Below are 19,679 nucleotides of genomic sequence, written 5' to 3' on the forward strand. Positions count from 1 at the left end.
ACTCGACCAAGTTCAAGTCGCTCAGGAAAAGTTTGCGATTTTGCATATTGATATTTTTGGGCTCTTTTGTTGTCCCACATGCATGCTCTAACGCCCTGCTCCCAAATCATATGTACCAAAACCATTACCATGTGCAAAATGACCTCGAAACGACTTTTTTCGTGCCCCTTTTTCTTGGCTATTTCTTCCTGGCGAGCCTCCACATGGTGTTAATATCTCGTAAGCGAAGGCAGCCCAGCCGATTTCCATGCATAACCTCCAAACCCTTACAAGTAATCCTTCTTCCTGCCCGTCCTCGTGTACTGGTTAAGATGCCACTCGACATCTCCCTCCTTATTATCCAGCGTACCCGCGCGAATCTCGAACAAGCGCATGCTCATCCTCGGCCCGACCTCCGCCAGCTCTACAGATTGGTATCCCGTCTTCACGAAAACATGGTGACGGACTTCAATTGTATCCTCGATATTCTTGAAACTATTCAAAAAAAGTTAGCAAATGCAAGATGAGAAAGGAAAAATTGAGGAGGGGGAACGTACGTAACCACACGATTTCCCACTTTAGCATTTGCTTCTCGAGGCGGGAAAAGGTGTTTTAGAATCTGAACGCAGCGTTGACCGAGTTTTGTGGTAAAGCCTTCGAAGATGAGGTGTGGGTAGCTTTCTGAGACTGTGCCGCGCGAGGAGTTGGGAATGTCTGCTCGGAGGACTACGTTGTCTATGTTGTTTTGTGAGCCTTTTGCCTGCCATTTATGAAATAGAAAGGGATGGTGGTAAAGAACAAGACTTACGAAGCGAGAAACTGGCAGTGGGTCCGTGGGGGAAATGCGAGACTGTCAAGGCAGTCGGAGTACCTCTGTGTTCGTGTAGGAGTACTATATCGCTTAGGCCTCCAGACTTTGCGCTTTCGACTAGGTTGGGCAGAATCATGTTACCGCGGTTCAGGCGGATGGATGTGGGGAGGAGTAATCGGATTTCTTTTGCGAAAGTGCCGAGTCTGCTGGATGGGTCACTGTATCACACATATGTTAGCGGGTGTCCTGCGCTCAGCGAAGAAAAGGTATCGCTCGTACCGACTGGTTGTGACGAGGATTCTTGGGTCGACGACTCCAGATAGCTGCGCATATTCATCATCCAAGCCTAGCTCTTCCTCGACTGTCCTATCTGCTCTGCTCTCGTCGTACTTGTAGTCTTCTCTTAGGGCTGTGTCGTTGGCAACGTCTTTTGACAGCGGCTTTCCGCTTGCGAGAGATTCTTTGAGTGCGGCTCTCTTGGATGCAAGTTCTGCATCGCGCAGAGTTAATGCGCGGCGGTAGAGGTAGTCGCGCCTTTCACGCGCTTGTTTCCGGATCATCGTGCTGGTAGTTCGTTGATAAGGCCGTCTGATTGGATGAAGTTCAGTGTGCGATTCTTGGTGCTGACGTTCTTATTGCTTGTGGATATTGGGTGGCGCGTGGGGTATCGAGGTGTGGTGTCGTATGCAAGCATCGAGGAAGTTCGCAAGGCGCAATGGAAATTTTGGGTCCTTATCTTATCGCCCCGGCCGCCAATTGGAGCGCCTCGGACCTCCGACTTCACCATTTCACTCACACCCACCCTCGTGAACCTTAATCACCAGCACCACATCCTTACCATCATGTAATCTCAAATTACCAAGATTTAGTCGCCGCCACATATTTCATGTGGTATCCATCAACCGGAAACGCGTTATTCGAGCTTACTAGTGCGATATTGCGTACCGGAATTCAAAGTACCTGGCACAATTGTCAAACGAAAACTCGTACTCATCACATACACGAAATTGGTATATTATCTTGTTTCTCGCACCAAGTGTACAAACATTCGAATCATATCGCTGCCAAATTCCCCATTCGTCGTCGCGCCAGCCCTTCTGCATAGGAGCAGAGTGCCCGAAGAGCAAGAAAGCACTCGTAGTGGAAACATTGAGGAGCCCATACGTATCACTTGTGAGGATCACCAGATTGAAATCATTAGTTATTAAACTATCAAGATTAGCACAATTCATTTTGTATATGTTATCAAGGCTAAAGCATACCCCGAGAATGCCACACGGATAGCTTGCTAATATGCCCGGCTTGTGTCTGTCGTTTTGCCGTTGCGGCCGGCCGGTACCAGTCGGTACGCTCGGGGTACCAATGCGTGGATTCTCAATGACAATGTCCCGACGTTTGGATGTAGTGACCCAGCATTTGTAGTATGCTGCATGTTCGCTGCCAAACCAGCCATCGCTGAAGCCCTCGTACTGGCCAATCAAAGGACCGTGACCGCTCATCGATTGCTCGTAGAAACTGCAGGTATAGCCTTTCTCGATGTTCCAACAAATAGGCCGTACAAACCAGTCTTTCTGTCGATCACCAGTGATCATCTTAATTTCGTCGGAGAGTTCAAGTCTGTAAAAGTTGCTGTTTCCACCACGGACGTAGCCGACTCCTCTGTCTAAGTGATTAGTCTTGCTCCTTGATAGCGCCACTACAGGCATTAAGAATGTGGTACTTACTTGAAGTAGTAAGAAGCCAAAACATTTGCTGCCATACAGGCACCTAGAAATAATGCGGAAAAACGCATCCTAGCTCAGGAGACTGAGAGAATTCGATTTGATGTTGGATGACGCTAGGAAGGGTTTTGAAGCTGGGAAGGAGTCAGGCGAGGAATTTGTAGATGATTGTACCATTACTTGTGACCACCCACCGCTGTGTTTCTAAGGTACAGTCATGATATAAGGAATCGCTCTCACCATCCTTTTAGTTTCAGTTTAGAATGATAGAAGTGCAGTCTAGCCATGCGTTTTGCAGGCAATGGCAATTAGCAAGGTGCAAGTCACTGATGCGGTACTATTCCATGGAAGCGAAAATGGGGTGACGGTAACGATGACAACGCGTACCAGAAATGTGACTTAGTGTGAAAAACACTGAAAGAGATGACGTTTCAATGTCATAAAATCATTAGCATTGCTTCCTCTGTGACCCAAGTGGACGATGCGCATTCGAACTATCGCAAATACCTCCTTGGTTCTTCTCCACCATTACATGCCTCTTCCTCCCACACAATCGAGGCCAAAAATTCGCCAGCAAGATATAACCCTGACGGAATACCCTCTTCTTCTTGTTCACAATATGTCAGCCCCGAACCTTCATCTTTTCCCATCACTTCTAGGTCATTCAACCACCTCGGTTTTAGCTGCATTTGGTCACCCATAGCATAACCCATCACAATACGAAGATGCAGCTTCTCCATCTCCTTGTCTTCTTCTCCGCCGCTACCATGTACCAGGTCCTCGCCTTCGACTCAGCGAAAGCACCCTGGGTTCATCCTCACTGGCTCCCAAATCAAAGTCGCGCATACCCTCGCTTTGTTCCCGAAGGCTGCCCTGCAGACATTGCAGGCCGTATCAAGTGTCATATTGGTAGTCACTAAAACTGTTTTTTAGATCTATGGATTCTGAAGGTAAGTTGTACTTACGATTTGCTTCATCTGAAGGTTTTGGTCTACGAGATCGGTGGGGAACTGACTTGAAATTTAGGGTTCCCTCAGCCCCAGTACTTGCAGCAACGGCTGTGATCCAAAAGGTCGGATGTCTTCAATGTGTGGATTGGCGACTCCTAACCAGCGGATATGGAAGAAATTAATTGGTTACTGTAGCTGTTGCAGTTAGGGATAGAGGGGTAATGCATGCACATGAGATTGAAAGCCAGGACCTTGTATTTAAATGTACAATAAAAGACGCATCTAAGTTTTACCTATGCTATCAATTGAAACATTTAAGCAGTGCGAGTAAAGCGTGCATATGAAGACACATAGCGTAACAGAATTTCGTGTTAGAGTGCACAGTTCTCAACAAACCAACCGTGAACCAACGAACTCCACGGGCCAAAAGATATCGCTGCTAACAACTCACCAACGATATCCAGCAAAGCAAGCGCTAACTGAAAGCCATCACCACATCCAGAACCTTCTACGCCAGTAGCCCTACAAGGCCAACGTCTCACAGTTGTACCACTTGGGCTTCGGCTCGCCGAAATGGGGTTCCTTGCCAACTTTCCCAATAGGCCCTTCATAAAATGGCGCATTCTGTCCAGTTACACAATCCTGTTCGCTGCTAGCAATGTTTAGCCTATGGGTTTCCCATTGCAAGGAGATGCTTACCCGTGAAATGTGCATCGGCACCCGCCAAATATGCTGTAAGCGAACGCAGTTTGGTATCCGGGGATAGATTGGTTGTAATATATTGGCGTGCAAGATGTGTATGCTGAGATGCCGGCGTAGGCACTGCTGTTTTGGGCTGTAAGGACGTAGCCGCACATTTGTGGGTCATCATTGTGAGCTATGGAGGATGCAGGCGCTGATAGGGTGCTTGGTAGGGTAGAAAGTAGACCGATTAGAATATTTGTGAACTTCATTTCGAATAGCTTTGTGAGGCGAAGAGTGATTTCTCAAGGTTCTTGTGTGCCTGGTAACTGGAAAATTGTGAAGGAAAAAGACTCTTCGGAGATTTATGCAGGATTTGTCGGTGGTGCTTAGCAATTGAAACCGTGTTTGTATGTATGATACTTGGACTAGAAAGCATGAGAAGCAACGCGGACTTTAAGTACCCTGGCCACATGCAAATCATCATCATCTCGTGCTGTGACATAGTCACCAGTTGTTACCAAGCTGTCAAACTGCAAGTTCCTGTCATCAGCGTGGCTTTGATATAGTATTTTCTTCCGGATAGGGCCGTTGTATGCCACACAAGTTTAATGTTTTTGATGTCACCTTTGCCCTTCTGACGAGTGCACCTACCGCGGCGTCCTATCAAGCACAGCAGCTGCGGTCAGAAGCCATGTACGCAAATATGTCGGTCAAGCCGAGTTGACGTGTTCCGAGGTAAGTTCGGCTTGACCGCTGAACCGCGCCTCCCCAGTACCACCATGGCCTGAACATGAGACGTTAGTCACAGCGACATGGCGTGAACCCTATGTCCATGTTGTAGTTTCGGTATCCTTGGCGCGGCTTGCTACTTCGACTCTTGAGGGATGCAAACAACTATTGGCTGGGGATAGCGGTGAAAACTTGGAGGTGCTACTGTAACAGTGGGACAAGGACGCTGAGAGTACGTAACGTGCAAAGAAGTGGTACTGGATACCGAGAAGAGGGTCATACGAATATACTTGGGAGATCCAGAAACTTCTGCATTTGGGAACAGATAATGGTGTGATAATACAAGTAATGCAGTGTTCGAGCGATACGGCCATGGGTATTGGGAATAGGTCAAGTGTGTGTAAGCTGGAGCATTCTAGGAAAGCCAACAAAAAACGTGATAGTGCTCCAAGGTAATAATAGAACATAGCTATATGTTCCTGCATACTGATTGATCATTGTATGTCCGCGGAATTGCTGGAAAATAAAGCTTCATCAAAAATCTGTGTCAGGGACAACCATGGACGTTTGCATGATGACATTAGAAAGTGACCAGACACCGACTGAGTCATCTCAGCTGAGATATTTGAAGACTTTCGGCCAAAGAAAGGGTAATACATATAGCTCAAGACCAACAATTTGGAGAATCAGATGAGGTTGTGCAAGGGCAGTGCAAACAAGGAACACGCGAACTGTGCTTGATGAACTAAGAACAGTCTAGCGTCCACGTGACACCGCGCAAGTACGTAGACGTAACGCGTCTGCATTCGCATGACAGCATTGTTCTTTGGGAAAGACGAATATCCTCAACATCTCACATTATGAGCCGAGCGAGTATCGAGCAGGCCCTCACGGGCTTAGTCCCTACATTGAACGGCCCTCTGCCCCCTGAGTTGATTGATTTGGCGTTGTCGCTTCTTACACGCTCTCGAACAGTCGCGACGTCTATGAAGTCGGATGAAGAAATCGCACGACCATACGCATGTGCGCAATTGGCTTGCGAAAGGTATTCTGGCCTCCATTGTTACATAGAGCCCAATACTGACAGCTACAGGCTTAAGAAGCGTCTCAACCTTCCTTCAATCACATCACGACCGCCCTGCCCCCCTCGCATATATAAGAAGCTATATAACTACCTAAGTAGTGCTCTTCCAGACTCTTTTGCCGCCGCAGAGCCGCAAACACCGCGTAAATCGTCTGCTCCAGCCCCCACATCCACACGTAACACGCCAAAGACGCCCTTGAGCGCTAGAAAGACACCACACAGCACAAAGCGAGGCCGTGAAAGCGATGCTGAGCCCCCTGAGTGGGTCATGCCCGCTATCCGGGCTCTCGCAAAGGTGTTCGAATATCCGGCAATGATACCTCATGTGTACACCGGTGTAGAGTCCATTTACCCTCTCCTAGCCCGCATGGCTGCCGCAGCCACTGAGACGCCCAGCAAGCGACCACGACGACCAACATCTACTACACAGTCTTTTGCTGATGTCAGTGATACGCGACTTTGTAGCCTTTTAGTAGTTGTATTCCTGCTTGTTTTCTCGAGAATGAAGGATGTCGATGTCTCGCCAGATACATACAGCGAATGGCTAGCCAAGGCAACGGATGCCGTCTTGAAAACCCCATCTGCACAGAACATCACACAAGATGAGCTGGTACCTGCAATAGAGCAGACAATGGCCATGGCCAAGGAGGAAGGCTGGCTACAGATGCAGTGGTTCGATAGTGTAAAGCCTCTAGACAATGAAGACGAGATGGAAGGTGTTGAAATGACCGGCAATACAACTGTCAAAGCAAAGGGCCTAGGCCTAAGATCTGGAAGCGATTATATTGGCCTAGGCACTATGATGCAAGATGCAACTGACTACCTCGGCGAACGACAGCAGGACGATTACGCAAAGTGGAAGACCAGAATTATGGCGCGCGTGCAGGAGATTGAAGCAGCATAGATATATTAATTACGCTATACCACCGAGGAATGGCGGTCGGTAATGCGATGAGTAGCAGTTCCGCTGGAGTCCGAAGGTGTTTACTATATCCCGAAATCACACATCCATCACACCCTGGAATCTCACGTGTTTACCTCATCCTAGAGATTCGCCGTGACCTTGTGCTCCCGGATAACGTGCTTCCCGTCATCCCTCACTTGGAGGACATGGCTTTCAACCTGGCCCGTCTCTCCGTTCCCATCGCTCTGATCACTGCCTTGTTCATTCTCGAAATGCACATCATCGATGGTGAAGAATAAGTGCATCTTACCCATACCTCTTGTGCAACGGTCTTGATCGTTTCCGTCACAAACAACTATGACGTGCGTGATATATTTCAGGCCGAGCCAAGGTTTGTGGGTGATGAGAAAGCTGGCAATAGTTTTGCCAATAGGAGAGCCTAGAGTAACTCAGTAAGCATCGCTTCGGGGCTATACTGGAGATCGGGACTCAAGTAGGAAATGCAATACATACCGATCAATGCCATGAACTCTTCGCTACCTTTCTCAAATATGACGCCCGGCCAAATCTCCAAAGCAAATTTGCGCCTGTTTCGCAGCGCGCGAGCCACGAGGAGAACAGTGTGGTCTTCTATGACATCTTGGACGCCATAGACACGAAAGTTTCTGACATTGGGGTTATGCATTTTCCAGAATCCCCAGTAGATGTCGGTAACATGTTGTAGTTCAGGGAGTTCCTGAGGCCGCGCTTCCCGACCCCAACTAAACGGGTGTCGCACGGCAGCACTTGGGCTCATTGTTGTTCTTGCGATGATTGCGCCATCCCTTATATTAACAGCAAATTCATAGGTTGCGCCTGTTTGTAACTATCATGTGTTAGCTAGTGTTCTGAACGACCATTTGTGACTGCCCCATAACAGCGGTTCTTTGCATCTTTTAGCATAACCACCGCAGACATAAATATACGTACCGCCAAAACTGTTCGCGGGGTCCTGTACAGCTGCTCCCTGATAGGCAACGGTTGTTGACGCGGATTGTCAGGCAGAGCCCTGCGGCGGTTCCAATGTAGAATGGAGAAGCAGACATTCTCTCCATTGGCAGGTTGAAATCCGTCATCGTACTTCGGCTCATAATTGAGGCCAAGCCCTTCAAAAGCATATTGTAATCCTACCGACCTGAAGTCGCATTCCCTACCTTGGGCCGTTGGGGTGTTAAACCAGCCCCACAACCCCAAGATGCCTATAACATCAAAAGAATCAGTTTCTCAAGTTCATTCTTGCGTGATGGAAAGGAAAATGAGCTCACGATTTATGTCGTGCATCGCCCATGCGCTAAAAGCTGAAGGCGGCTCTCGGTCATCTTCCATGAGCATTCCAGCCGTTGTGTCTGATGCCATCATGAGACAAAACATGTAACTACCTATGGTGACACGTTCCTCCCATAGCTGGTTGCTGGCGAATACTTCGGGGTCATAGTCCTCGCCCAAAGCAGGATTGAAAGGTCCAGGTCTAGCAGCAGACGATTTGACAGGCAGCCCATCCTGAATAACTGAGCTGCCGAGAAGTGTGCCTTCGAGGCTGGCGTTGGAGACGGATACTACCTGCTCATTGTTGATGGACTGACCAAAGGCAGTCACCATGAACAAGATAGTGCAGATGAGAATCATTCGAAGTTTCATGTTTGCGGTTGACGAGTGGGAATTCGTCTGCAATCGTCAAGCTGGGTGAGAAAGCGTGGCTGCGACTGCTTGTGTGGGTCAAAGGAGTTTGAGCAGGCGCGACCGAGTGTTTATATCCCGACGTGAGAATCTTTCACTGTTGACAATCTGACTAATTCTAACCTTCACTTTCACTCACACCTTGTAAAATCCCTCAGTCCTCCTTTCACCCTCCTTCAGCACGGTCTCCAACACACCCGCCCCGCACCTGGGACTCAGTTTCACTGAAAAGTCGCGGGGTATTGCCACCAACGCGCTTTTGATCGCGTTGTAGTCGACATAATCCGTATTCGGCGGATGCGTTGCACTAGCTTCGATCCTGTACAGACTGAGCAAACGGAAGAGTGCCGCGTAAATGAGCTTGCTAGCGATGAGGGCTCCAGGGCAAGAACGAGAGCCCGCCCCAAACGACAGATGTGCTGGATTGGAAACAGGATTTGCCGTATAAAGGGATGCCGAGTCGATGGGTGGTGTAAGCCATCGCTCAGGATTGAAGGTTGCAGCGTCAGGGCCCCAGTAATCAGTGTCTATCACAGTTAGATCTTACGGAACCCAAGTTCAGATGGTTGGCTACTCACCATGATTCCCAGCCTGGGCATTAATCAACACCATTGTACCTTTCGGTATCACTGCCTCGCCCCAGCGCATATCACTCATAGTTTTCCGCGGCAGACTCATATTGCTGACCGTGTAGTACCTCCCCGCCTCCTTCACTATCGCACTCAAATACGGAATACTCTCCTCCCCAAAGTCACTCGCCCACGCCTTTTTCAAGTCTTCGTCTTGCGGATACATCTTCCGGATTTCCTGGTACGCGCGGTCTTGGAATACCTGGCCCTCGCTTGTACACAAGGATCCAATGCAAGATACCAGTGTACCCGGTATGGTTTCGAACCCACCAGATACAAGAGACAGACATATAGAGCTGACTTCGACGCCTGTGAGTCGCGTTTCCTCGTCTTTCAGGATAGCGGCGCTGATGCACGGCTTTTCAGTTCCCTGCTTAATCATGTCTCGCACTTTATCCAGTAGCAAGTTGAGATACTTGTCGCGTCTCTCCCTCAGCTCTTTCGAACGCTTGTTCTTCTCGTTGTTCGGCAAATAGCGCAGAGCAGGGACGTAGTCTTGATAGTTCTCTGATGCGGATCGCAGCAGCGAAATTGCAGAGCCGACTTCGAGTATCTCGCGGAGCAAATCGTCGTAGACGGCGTCCATACGGATGCCATAGCAGAGCGTGAGTGTCGTGTTTAGTGCGTAGCGCTGGATATACGGTCTGATACTGACTTCCACCTCTCCGCTCTTACTATCTCTCTGCAGATCTCGTGCGATACAGTAGGACTCGAGGTCAAACATGTTGGCGTAATTCTTCATCATGCTTTTGCTAAGCGTTGTCGACGCTGCTTTCCGTTTGTTGCGACAACTTTCATCCCACGGGGAACTGCCAATCGTGAAGCCCTGGGTCGAGGAGATGAGACCGTGGAAAGTATACAGCTTCGGCCGATCGATCAGCCCCTGGGGGTTTGACATGAGGATCTTCTTGCAGTCTTCGAAGGAATTAACCACCACGGCGCGCATGTTTCCGAGCCGGATCTGGAATACTGAGAAGCCGTATTGGCGCCACCATTTCTCGCACACAGTTGCATGATCATCCCCCAGTTGAGTCAAGTGACCTGTGATGGGGAGAGCGCCCGGAATCTCAGGTATGCCTTGGATATAGGAGATATCGGTACGAGTGAGTAGCTAATGGTATGAGCTATAACTGCCTACACATGCTCTGGAGATACTTACTTTGTACACAACGAACAATGCGACCGTAACAACAGCGATTGAGACTACATGGTCTGAAGCAATGGTCCTCACACGCGGTAGTAGATCAGGCAATTGATTCATCTTGCAATCCTATTGTACAGATTTTTCCAACGAAGTAGCGGAAGGAGAGCAACCCCAGAAGCATCACAAGTAATTTATTAGCAGCCGAAATAGCTTCCAGGCACACTACAGTCACTCCCTTGACTCGACGCAATTATGCATATCAGTCGTGAGGGGTTGATGTCGGAACCGTTCCGAAGATAAGCCCGCTGCTTATCAGTGTCTGCTCCCCACTTCTGCCTTTAGATGTGCTAGAGACCAATCATGCCGTAGCTATTCGAATAGAATCTCGGGCCTGATATCCGTATCGTCCCAAGACCGAAGCTCTTGCACGGTGAAGATCAGGCGACTATGGCGTCTGTATGGAGCAAAGTTGGAGAAACAATACCATGCATAGCCTGTTCATCGTGTTTGAAAACAAATGAGAACAAAGCATGAATCATAACTCATCTCAATCTAAAGTCTACCTCATAACACGAATCAAATCTCCCGTTCCGATATCCTTACTGATTCCACTTCAAACTCTGTAGAATCAACTCCTCCCCATCACTGCCCCAGCAAAATCTTCAACGTCTCAACCCCCACACTCAAAACCTCCTGACTCCGACTCTCCTTCAGCACAACCTTGAGCGCCTCAACAACGCCCTTACCCTTGCACTTCTCCTTCCCCTGCTCAACATCCACCACACTCCTCAGACAAACAACACCGCGATACCTAATCCCCTCGTCTTCATCCTGGCACAAGCCCACCAACCACTCCACACTCTTCTCCTGCTTCAAGAACTCTTCGACGGCAAGATCGACAGAGAGTAGCATAGCCAGTGCGCCGCCAGCCGCAGACCGTGTGGCTGGATCTTCGACGTCCGTCATGGCGAGTAAGAGATGCAAGCGGTGTTTAGCGCGGGGCGAGGCATCTGCGAAGTTGCTGATGCAAACGGGGGAGGCCATGAGATTGCACACGAGTTCCGTGCTTGCGCGGCGCACGAGGGTGTTCGGGCTGAGAAGCAGGTCGTCGACGACGGTGTCGAAGGACTGGCGGATGATGTGGTCTTGAGTGTTTCGGTCGAGGGAAGCGAGGTTGGTGAGGGCGAGGAGGGCTTCGAAGGCGTGGAGTTGCCAGGTTGTGGATTCTGTGCGGGTGAGTTGGCTGATGAGGGGGCGGATGGCGGAGGTGCTGGGGAGGGCGGCGTTGAAGACGTGGGAGGGGTTTATGCTGATGAGCAGGCGGGACAGGGCTTGTGCTGTTGTGGGGAGGGCAGCGGGCGGGAAGGGTGTGGTGCCGGTTGTGGAAGACTCGTTTGTGGCAGTGATGTGCTCCCAGATTTGGATGAGGAGCTTGACGGCGCCTTGCTGGGCCATTGGGCCTCGGTTCTTAGTGTCTTTGCATAGACTGAGGAGAATGAGGCTGCTTTGTGTGAGGACGGAGGCGGACCCGTTTTTGCAGACCTGTACTAGAAGTGGTACAACGCCTGCGTCAAGGACGCGCTTGCAGCGTATGGCTACATCTTCATCGTTTAGAAGAACATCAGGAGCAACTGGCTTCTGTACATTTGCGTAGGCCTTGAGCTGTGCCATGCGCTTTTCTTCTTCAGACTGTAAAGGCTGGTATTGTGTGATATTGTTGAAGATCGTAAGGCCGCCGAAAATGATATTCTTTGGTGACGAAGGGTCACTCATGGCCTCGATAAGGCGTTTGAGAAACTTTGGAGACTTGGATAAATCTTCCCTGACCTTGGGCTGAAGCGAAGCGTATGCGAGGCCCTCGACCGAGTCTTGCTTGGACGCCGTGTCGCCTCCTATGACCATTGACTTGAAGCTTGCGATCAAGTCCTCTTGATCCACTTTCTCGGCTCTGACGATTCGCGGACCTTCCTCGGATGGCTGTTCCTCGCCCAGTTTCACAAGAATGAGTGCAGCCAGGTTAGCCCGCCTCTTGTTCGGGCACTCGGCAACCATGTCTTCTAGCCACTCCCTGCAGTGCTTGTTGATTGCCTCTCGGCAGTTCTTATCTACGCATGCAGCACTGATCAGTTCGAGGGTCGCTTGCTCCAGGTTATGCGACTTCTTGCTCTGTACTCTCGATGCAAGTGTGCTGACAAAGCCATCTGTGAGGAAAAGGGCCGCAGCGGCTGTGACAGCGACCGGGAAGATGGCTGCAGCCGCAGAGAAAGCAATGACTAGGTCATGTGCCTCCCCCTTCTTTATCCTGGCGGTGACGAATCTTGAGATGAGTTCTCCAGCAGTGTCCGGAGCAAGCTCAAACAGCTTGATACTCGCAAGTGTAGCCTGACTGCGTAGTGTGGCTGGCAGCCGGATATCGAGCGATGCCAATATAACATCGAAGCTGTCTGCGTCAATGATTCCCTTGAGATGCTCCGCGTAATGAGCGAGCAGTTGTGCGATGCCCTTCATGGCGCGTTCCGGGTGCTCAAGGGCCTCCTCCATCATCATTGCCAAACTGAGCATGAAGATATCTCTATGACCCGTCTTGAACGACTCGTCATCGGGCCAGACGGCTCGGTTCAGCAAGACTTTTAGCAAGCCATCGATTGAGTCGTTGCCCCGTTCGAACATCTCATAGTACATCCGCGTTGGCTTTTCCCGAACCATATTAACAAGCCACTTCTGAGCCCCAACGTTCTGTAAAAGTTCACCCGAGACTTGATCGAGAGTGTCGTCTTCACCCTTATAGTCGAAGAGAATGTCCATTGCCTGTGCCGCCTCTTCCTCCTTCAAACCATGCGATCTCATGGCCTTCAGTGCTCTTTCTCCATCACGTGCATCCTTGCTCTTTACCCATTCCCTGCAAATCCCCAAGAACTCGCTCTTGCCTTCTTCCTCCTTCAACGCAACCCATGCTTCTTTGATCCGGTTGTCTTCAGGTGCAATAGTGCCAGCTTCACGTAGGTATCGAGCTGCCACAGCCAACTCGCCAGCTTTGATGCTCTCGTGAGCCTTTTCCGCCAGCTGCACGATCCTCTCCTTGTCAGATGGGCTGGCCATTGTCGGATGTGTGGTAGATGATGATCATCTCAATAGGGCGAACATTTGAGTTTATGATTGCGTGTCACGGGTTCTAGGGCGATTCGATGCACGGGCCTCAGTGCAGCTGTTTTAGTGGAACGCGGGGCGGCTGATCACACGTCGGCCTTACATTTGCAGTCTCGAAGACAAACTTTCGAGATAGATTGATAAGATTGCAATTGCAACAACACATCGAGTCCGATTACTACTGATACAATTCGTGAAGTCATTAGAAAGGGTCTTTCCCAGTCGAGCAGATAAAGCTCGCGCTTAAAAAGACGCCAATGAATACTACGCCTACAAGATGCTCAAGTACCAAATGCTATGCAAAACCCACTGAAACCTAATTTGACTTGCAATGCGTAAGAAGAGCAGTCCCATCCAAAACTCCAAGCTAACAAGAAGCATTGTTGGGAATGTGACGCGCCGGTCGTCTGAAACATTCCTCTGTCCTTATTCTCAAGTCACCAGTCTATCATTCGCTGTCGTCGACAGCTGTGTCCGCGCGCTTGCGCTGTATGACGCCAAGAAACAATAAACGTTCCCACACGTCGTCCTTGACGAGCACACGTGCCTTGTCGAATGGTAGGCCATCCAGCTCTTTCAGGTTTTTGCAAAGATTAGCCAGCATCATCTCCGTAACGCGCCGCCTAATCCGCGTCTCATAATCGAGTCGCAAAAGATGTTGAACATCAGCCTCTACTTCTCCATTTGGAAGAAGGAAGCGGTTCTTGAGTTGCTCCTCGGAGGGTTTCCGTCGAAGGGACATGATCCGATTTTCGGATGATGGCGCGTAGAATCGCAGAGTAAGCGGGTTGTCTCGCCAGTCTAGTTTCGAAAGTGTGCTTAGCTTGCCCAGAACCAGCGCGTTTGCACGAAGGCGTTCGAGCTTGTTGCTCGCCAAGAAAAGCTCACTCAGCCGCTTGATGTTGAGGAGTGGACGTAGGTCCGTAATGGAGTTAAAGTTCAGGTTAATGGACCTGATGTTTGGTGTAAGCTGACCAAAGTTGTCGGGTAGTTGTTTGAGGCCCATAGAGGCCAATTCCAATCGTTGAAGGCTCAACAAGTGCTGTGAAATCTGCAAGCCATATGTAGGATTGAGGGAGAGATAGAGATTGCGCACTTCCAAATTCTTGACGAGATTATTGGCACATATCTCCATGTCTGCTTCCGAGTCGAGTATCTGTTCACGAGCTGAGAAAGTCCGGAGGTTTCGAAGGTGTTCCAATCCCAAGACCTGTGTCAAAGAGTTGCCGTCGATGTACAGCGACTCAAGCCTTGGGAAATAGTGATCAACATCGAGAAGCGTGGTCCTGTTTCTGCAAAGACGGATTGAGCGAAGTGCTTTGCAGGGTTTCACTGGTGTGTCGACAAGAGGAAATTCTTCAATCTCGTTGTCATCTGCTGGATATCAGCCTGTGAAAGGGTGCATGAGCCAGAGTATATGCATACCTAAGTTGAGATGCTGAAGCTGCGGTAGGCAATGCAGATTGCGGACTTCGAGCATTCGATTCTTGCGCAGGTCAAGGTCTGTAAGAGATTTCCTAGTGCACTGGTTAGGATATGGTGTTTGACATACAAGTGCTGATGTACTCACAAATTTGTCTTGGCGAAGTCAATCGTGTCTATCTCATTACCGCCAGCACTCAGTTCCATTAGGCCGTCGAGATGAATAATGCCATTGAGAGACTTGATCTTGTTGTTGTCAACTTTGAGTGTTCGCAGATGCACCAACCCAGCAAGCCCGTCTAGCGCATCAACCTCATTGTCAGATATGTCGAGATGCTGCAAATTGACGAGATTGGTCCAGGAGGTCAGTCCAGTCAAGCAATTGTTCTGTACTTGCAACCGTCGCATAGAGTAAGGTATGCCTTCCACTTGACTGATCTTGTTGTTTGAGACATCAAGCTCCTCAAGCTGGTAGCACAGTTCGTCAAGGCGATGCAAGTTGGTAAGGTCCTTCTTCCGGAGATTGACATTGCGAAGATCCTCCCAGTACGGTTCATCTGGCTCAACGTCTTGAAGGGCCTTTACAAGTTCGGCTGTTCCTTGTGCATAGCGATCTTCCAAAGCTTTGGTGAACCGGCTACCATCATGCTTCACAACCACTCGGTCTGGGAGGTCAAACTCATCAACCTGGTTCAGAGTGAACTCAGGTAAATCGCTAAGCATAAACGTCACGTCCCCCTTGATAGGTGATGATCCTGCAGCGACCAATGCATCCCGTCCGTGGTCTCTGAATGGAGGCCCTGCCACATTCATCGACAAGTGCATGCGATAGTTTCTGGCTCGGACATCGTCCAATAGCGAAAGATCACCGTCACCGTTGAACATTGGTAATCGACCAGGCCGCCCATGGGACAGAGCCCTATTTTGATTGGACTGCTCCCAGGCTGACTGCTTTTTTTCTGACTTTTTCTGCGCACTTGATGGTCCCCACTGGTTTTGCCGGGGCTTTTGCGGTGTCTCTTCGGATCGACGCTCTGGACTAGGCGCCTCCCGTTCGGCAATCGAGATGGTGATGTCCCTTACTCGTGGGCGTTGTACACCCTGGCGTACGGGACCTCGCCCCTCGAAATACTTGATCTCGTGTTCGATATCGTCTTCTTCAGACTCTGGAATCGCATCAGTAGTTTGGGTACGGGAGCTCTTCTGGGTGCCATGTTGTCGTGCGGTTTGTGTACTCCAAGACGTGGCCCGTGTCTCAGTTTTAGGATAGCTTGATCCAAAGTTGGAACCCTTTGAAGGCGCTGAGCTCGTTTCTGTATATGCAACGCCGTTTCCTTCGCGCGTCGTTGGACGTGCTTCTTCTTCTGCTTCTGTGGGCTTCTCCGTATCTTCCACGAGGGTTTCTGCTGTGGGCTGCAGACGAACCGGTGAGTCCGCTCTAGTGCCTTGCGCATGTGTGTCCTCCACCGTCAGATCTGGGATGTTGCCAAATGGATCGTCTTCGCTCTCATTTAAGGGGCTTGGTGTTGCCTGCTCAACACGACGCTCCCTCGTTGGACTCTTCTGGCGAACCCACATATTTTTATCCCGGTCAAAACTCATGCCAGCTACCTCCTGGGGAATGAGATGCGCTATTACCTCGGGTGCTAGATTAGCGACGTGCTCCGAACGCCTAGATGCGTTTGTGAGGACAGTGTGTCCAATCGATGAACCTGTTGATAACTGAGTGCGTGCAGTCTGAGGCCGGGAGCTGGGGTGGTGGTCATCGTCGCCCCTGTCGTAGTGTTGGTTTGCGACCTCTGTCATCCCAACCTTGTCCTGCTTGCCCATTGCACCTTCTTCTACGTTTGCGACTAGCCCGTCCAGACGAGAGAAGCCTATTGAGTTTACCGATGAATTCAGGAAGCTATCGTCGTCCCTCTCTTGATACCTGCGCAAATGGTTGAGAATGCTCGGATCCATGTCTTGCTTGTTCGGTTCCTTCCAAGCTGGTGGCCGGTCCTCTCTGCTTGCAGGCCTTTTGATTGTCGGCAAACTCGAAACATCTTCGTTGTCATCCCCAACCAACTGGGATTCAGCTTCCGTCTCCTCGAGGCTCCCCAAACCGCTGGTAGGTCGTCCTTTTGTACGGATAAAGTCCATGATCTTTAGGGCCTCGTCCAGGAAGTCTTGTGTAGTGACGGACCGCTTGCGGTTCTTGTCTCGCACGCCATGCTGCCTCTTCATACTAAAAGCGGCAATCTCGTTGGCGACCGCCTTCGCACGAGCATTGTCCAAATCAGCGTCGGACACGTTGGAAGGCTCCAGCTGTTCGCGGATGGTGTTGAGTTTGGGTGATGACATGATGAAGGCTTCCGTAGCTTCCATGATTTCTGCCTGAATCTCCTCTCGTCTCCGCTGACTCGGGGTAGGGTTACGGGGCCTTAAGATATGTCTCTTAGCTAACGTTTCCGAGTTGGCGTTTTTGTTTGAGAACACGCTAAGAAGATCCCTCTGGTTCTGGTCGAGAGTAGGCTGAGCTGATGCCTTCGGACGTCGCACTGTGCTCCCTCCTCCATCGCTAAAAACATCGTCGTTATTTTCTTCGTCATCAACCGAGCAGATAGTCCTTCTACGTTTAGGAGTTGGGTTCTTGAATGGCGATGTTGGGCCTCTTTTGCCTTCAGCATACTCATGGGCGATTTCTGAGTCCTCTTCGGCCTTTACTGTCGAGGCCTTCCGATGTGGCACGAACTTCGGCCGGCTTGCATTCCGCATTGAGGTTGGGGAATAATTCGATACGTTTCTTTTACTCCTCGAGGGCTGACGTGGGACGGGCGATTCATCCAGATGGAACTTGAACGGCGGCCGGCTTCCAGGGGGTGCGATGTCGATTGAGGGAGATCCTTCGGGTGCGCTGTCATCATGAGCACTCCAGTCATCTCCATCCGATGAAATAACAGAGAAGTCGCCAGAAAACTGATACTTGTTGAGTTGACTTTGACCAAAAGATGTGATTCTTTTGGTTGATGGTTGGCGATTGTTCGTAGTCAAATCCTGGGCAATGTTCTGCATAGATTTCTCCTCAACGGATGGCAATCTTGATTGCCTCGGTGCCAGTTTGGCAGAATCCGATGGGTTCTCTTTGACACTAGATGTACCTTTTTCAGGCTTGTACTCGAGTTGGCTCAAGCGTCTTTGGATGCGATTGCTGGTAAAAGTGTCGTGTGCATCGAATAACTTTAGGGGACTCCCAGAGTTCTTGGCTCGATCAGGACTTAGGAAGTTTTCCAGTCGTTGAAGAGGCGTGGAAGGGTCGACAAGTCCGCTTTGGGGCGTTTGCTTTAGGTCTGTGTTCAGTCTGGCTGCAGCTTTTCTTTCTGGCGATGGACTCAGTGGTCTTCGGTGAAAAGATCCCTCTCTCGAGTACCCACCTCTTCGAAGCTCTACGTGGCGGCCAACGTCTGCCATGTCTGGTGTACCAACGGGAAGGCCCTCTGGGAGAGACTCGTCCTGAAGCCTAGCGAACGATGAATCTCCACGTGTTAAGCTCAGTGCACTCTCCTCTTGGCGAGGTTGGTAGTGGTTTGAGGGGGGCGATCCGATCTGACGCAACCGATTGGCAAGCTCGGATCCTCTAAAGCTCTGTGGTTGTTGAACGGGCAAGCCGATATTCATGTTGGCGGTCATGGTCAGGTATACGGGGCTGAAGTTCTCGTTCTCGAACTCAATCTGCCCGCTTACAGTCCGCATGGTCTCGTGCGGCGGCGCCAATCCTTGGGTGCAACTCGATTCATCGTGCTCTTGGGTTGTGTCATCGTGTGCACAGTCGTTTGCGTGATTTGCATGCATCTGGGGATCCTTTTCTGCTTCCCGCGCTTGTTTTTGTCCCTGTTTTTGCCCTTGCTTCTGTGGTCCATCGCTCTGTTGCACAGCCGGCCATGGTGGTGGACTCGAGGGTACGGCAGCAAGACCCTTGAGCAATCCAAGCCGCCGTTTTGGGAGTGCCGAGTCGTCAGAAGCGCCAGGGGTTGGCTTTTGAAAGATGTTTTCCAGGCCAGTGGGGCCGAAGAGGTCGGTCTGGTTTCCGTAGCCGACCTCACCATTGACAAGTCTCCGCCTCCACTCCGGTGTATCTTGGGATGACTGCTCCTTGACTGGTGACCGCGCGACTGTGTTGTGTGCGACTGTGCCGTTTTGCATTTCCGAGTTCTGGGACATTGAAAACGAGGAAAACGAGGCGTCGCGCGCGTGCGCGTCGGGCGATGACGGGGCGGGCGGGGCATTGGTGTTGCTCGGACTGCGGCCATCGAGCATGCTCCTTTGCTTGGGCGGACGTAGTTCTTTGGCAATGCTGCGCACCCGCACGTCGGAAAAGGGGGCTGGCGACTGTCGCGGACGGGGCAGGCGGCTCTTTGATTTTGGTGCGCTCTGTGGATTTGGTGGTGGTGGCGGGCTGCGTGGGCTCTGTGGGGTGGGCGCAACTGAGCGCGGTGACTCTTGGGGAACCCATTCTTCAGAGAGATCCTCGAGCCAGGGCTGCGTGGTGTTGTTGGCCATGGTTGGTAGGCGAGCGGGCGGTTGGCCGTGGTGTTGTGACGAGTGGGAACGGAGATGGTGGTGGTGGCCGGGGTGTCGAGTCGCAGTCGGGCAGCGCGCGCCGAAGATGCGGTGAAGAAAGCTGTTGGCGGGCGGCTACGCGTCAAAAAAAGGCTGCTATGTTGGCGCGCACGGCATTGTGCGCGTGTCGTGGATTGTCGCAACGGTGCGAGGGAGAATG

The 19,679-nt window shown here is 50.7% G+C and overlaps 9 protein-coding genes across 9 annotated transcripts; 2 read left to right on the plus strand and 7 right to left on the minus strand.

Moving 5' to 3' along the window:
• Window positions 1-266: 266 nt before the first annotated feature.
• On the minus strand, window positions 267-1,350 carry COCVIDRAFT_35386 (hypothetical protein; the record flags this gene model as incomplete). The annotated part of the gene is made up of 4 exons (XM_014703872.1): window positions 267-474; window positions 537-714; window positions 788-1,008; window positions 1,070-1,350. The coding sequence occupies 4 exons, from the start codon at window positions 1,348-1,350 to the stop codon at window positions 267-269; spliced, it is 888 nt and encodes a 295-aa protein (XP_014559358.1).
• Window positions 1,351-1,380: 30 nt separating this feature from the next.
• COCVIDRAFT_92103 (hypothetical protein) lies at window positions 1,381-1,638 on the plus strand (the record flags this gene model as incomplete). The annotated part of the gene is made up of 1 exon (XM_014703873.1): window positions 1,381-1,638. A coding segment is annotated over one exon (258 nt), but the record flags the coding sequence as incomplete, so codon positions are not given.
• Window positions 1,639-2,193: 555 nt separating this feature from the next.
• Window positions 2,194-2,397, minus strand: COCVIDRAFT_54294 (hypothetical protein; the record flags this gene model as incomplete). The annotated part of the gene is made up of 1 exon (XM_014703874.1): window positions 2,194-2,397. A coding segment is annotated over one exon (204 nt), but the record flags the coding sequence as incomplete, so codon positions are not given.
• Window positions 2,398-3,983: 1,586 nt separating this feature from the next.
• COCVIDRAFT_92101 (hypothetical protein) lies at window positions 3,984-4,414 on the minus strand (the record flags this gene model as incomplete). Its single annotated transcript, XM_014703875.1, has 2 exons — window positions 3,984-4,113; window positions 4,161-4,414. 2 exons carry the CDS (start codon window positions 4,412-4,414, stop codon window positions 3,984-3,986), a joined length of 384 nt encoding a protein of 127 aa, XP_014559361.1.
• Window positions 4,415-5,734: 1,320 nt separating this feature from the next.
• COCVIDRAFT_13669 (hypothetical protein) lies at window positions 5,735-6,862 on the plus strand (the record flags this gene model as incomplete). The annotated part of the gene is made up of 2 exons (XM_014703811.1): window positions 5,735-5,919; window positions 5,968-6,862. 2 exons carry the CDS (start codon window positions 5,735-5,737, stop codon window positions 6,860-6,862), a joined length of 1,080 nt encoding a protein of 359 aa, XP_014559297.1.
• A 140-nt stretch (window positions 6,863-7,002) lies between these two features.
• On the minus strand, window positions 7,003-8,539 carry COCVIDRAFT_91857 (hypothetical protein; the record flags this gene model as incomplete). The annotated part of the gene is made up of 4 exons (XM_014703876.1): window positions 7,003-7,301; window positions 7,376-7,727; window positions 7,832-8,100; window positions 8,167-8,539. 4 exons carry the CDS (start codon window positions 8,537-8,539, stop codon window positions 7,003-7,005), a joined length of 1,293 nt encoding a protein of 430 aa, XP_014559362.1.
• Window positions 8,540-8,713: 174 nt separating this feature from the next.
• Window positions 8,714-10,468, minus strand: COCVIDRAFT_24294 (hypothetical protein; the record flags this gene model as incomplete). The annotated part of the gene is made up of 3 exons (XM_014703831.1): window positions 8,714-9,105; window positions 9,157-10,318; window positions 10,367-10,468. 3 exons carry the CDS (start codon window positions 10,466-10,468, stop codon window positions 8,714-8,716), a joined length of 1,656 nt encoding a protein of 551 aa, XP_014559317.1.
• A 525-nt stretch (window positions 10,469-10,993) lies between these two features.
• COCVIDRAFT_92166 (hypothetical protein) lies at window positions 10,994-13,450 on the minus strand (the record flags this gene model as incomplete). Its single annotated transcript, XM_014703877.1, has 1 exon — window positions 10,994-13,450. One exon carries the CDS (start codon window positions 13,448-13,450, stop codon window positions 10,994-10,996), a length of 2,457 nt encoding a protein of 818 aa, XP_014559363.1.
• A 496-nt stretch (window positions 13,451-13,946) lies between these two features.
• On the minus strand, window positions 13,947-19,459 carry COCVIDRAFT_92186 (hypothetical protein; the record flags this gene model as incomplete). Its single annotated transcript, XM_014703878.1, has 3 exons — window positions 13,947-14,875; window positions 14,924-15,015; window positions 15,069-19,459. The coding sequence occupies 3 exons, from the start codon at window positions 19,457-19,459 to the stop codon at window positions 13,947-13,949; spliced, it is 5,412 nt and encodes a 1,803-aa protein (XP_014559364.1).
• Between the last annotated feature and the right edge of the window lie 220 nt (window positions 19,460-19,679).

This window comes from Bipolaris victoriae, assembly GCF_000527765.1.
Source record: "Bipolaris victoriae FI3 unplaced genomic scaffold scaffold_19, whole genome shotgun sequence".
Lineage (NCBI taxonomy): Eukaryota > Fungi > Ascomycota > Dothideomycetes > Pleosporales > Pleosporaceae > Bipolaris > Bipolaris victoriae.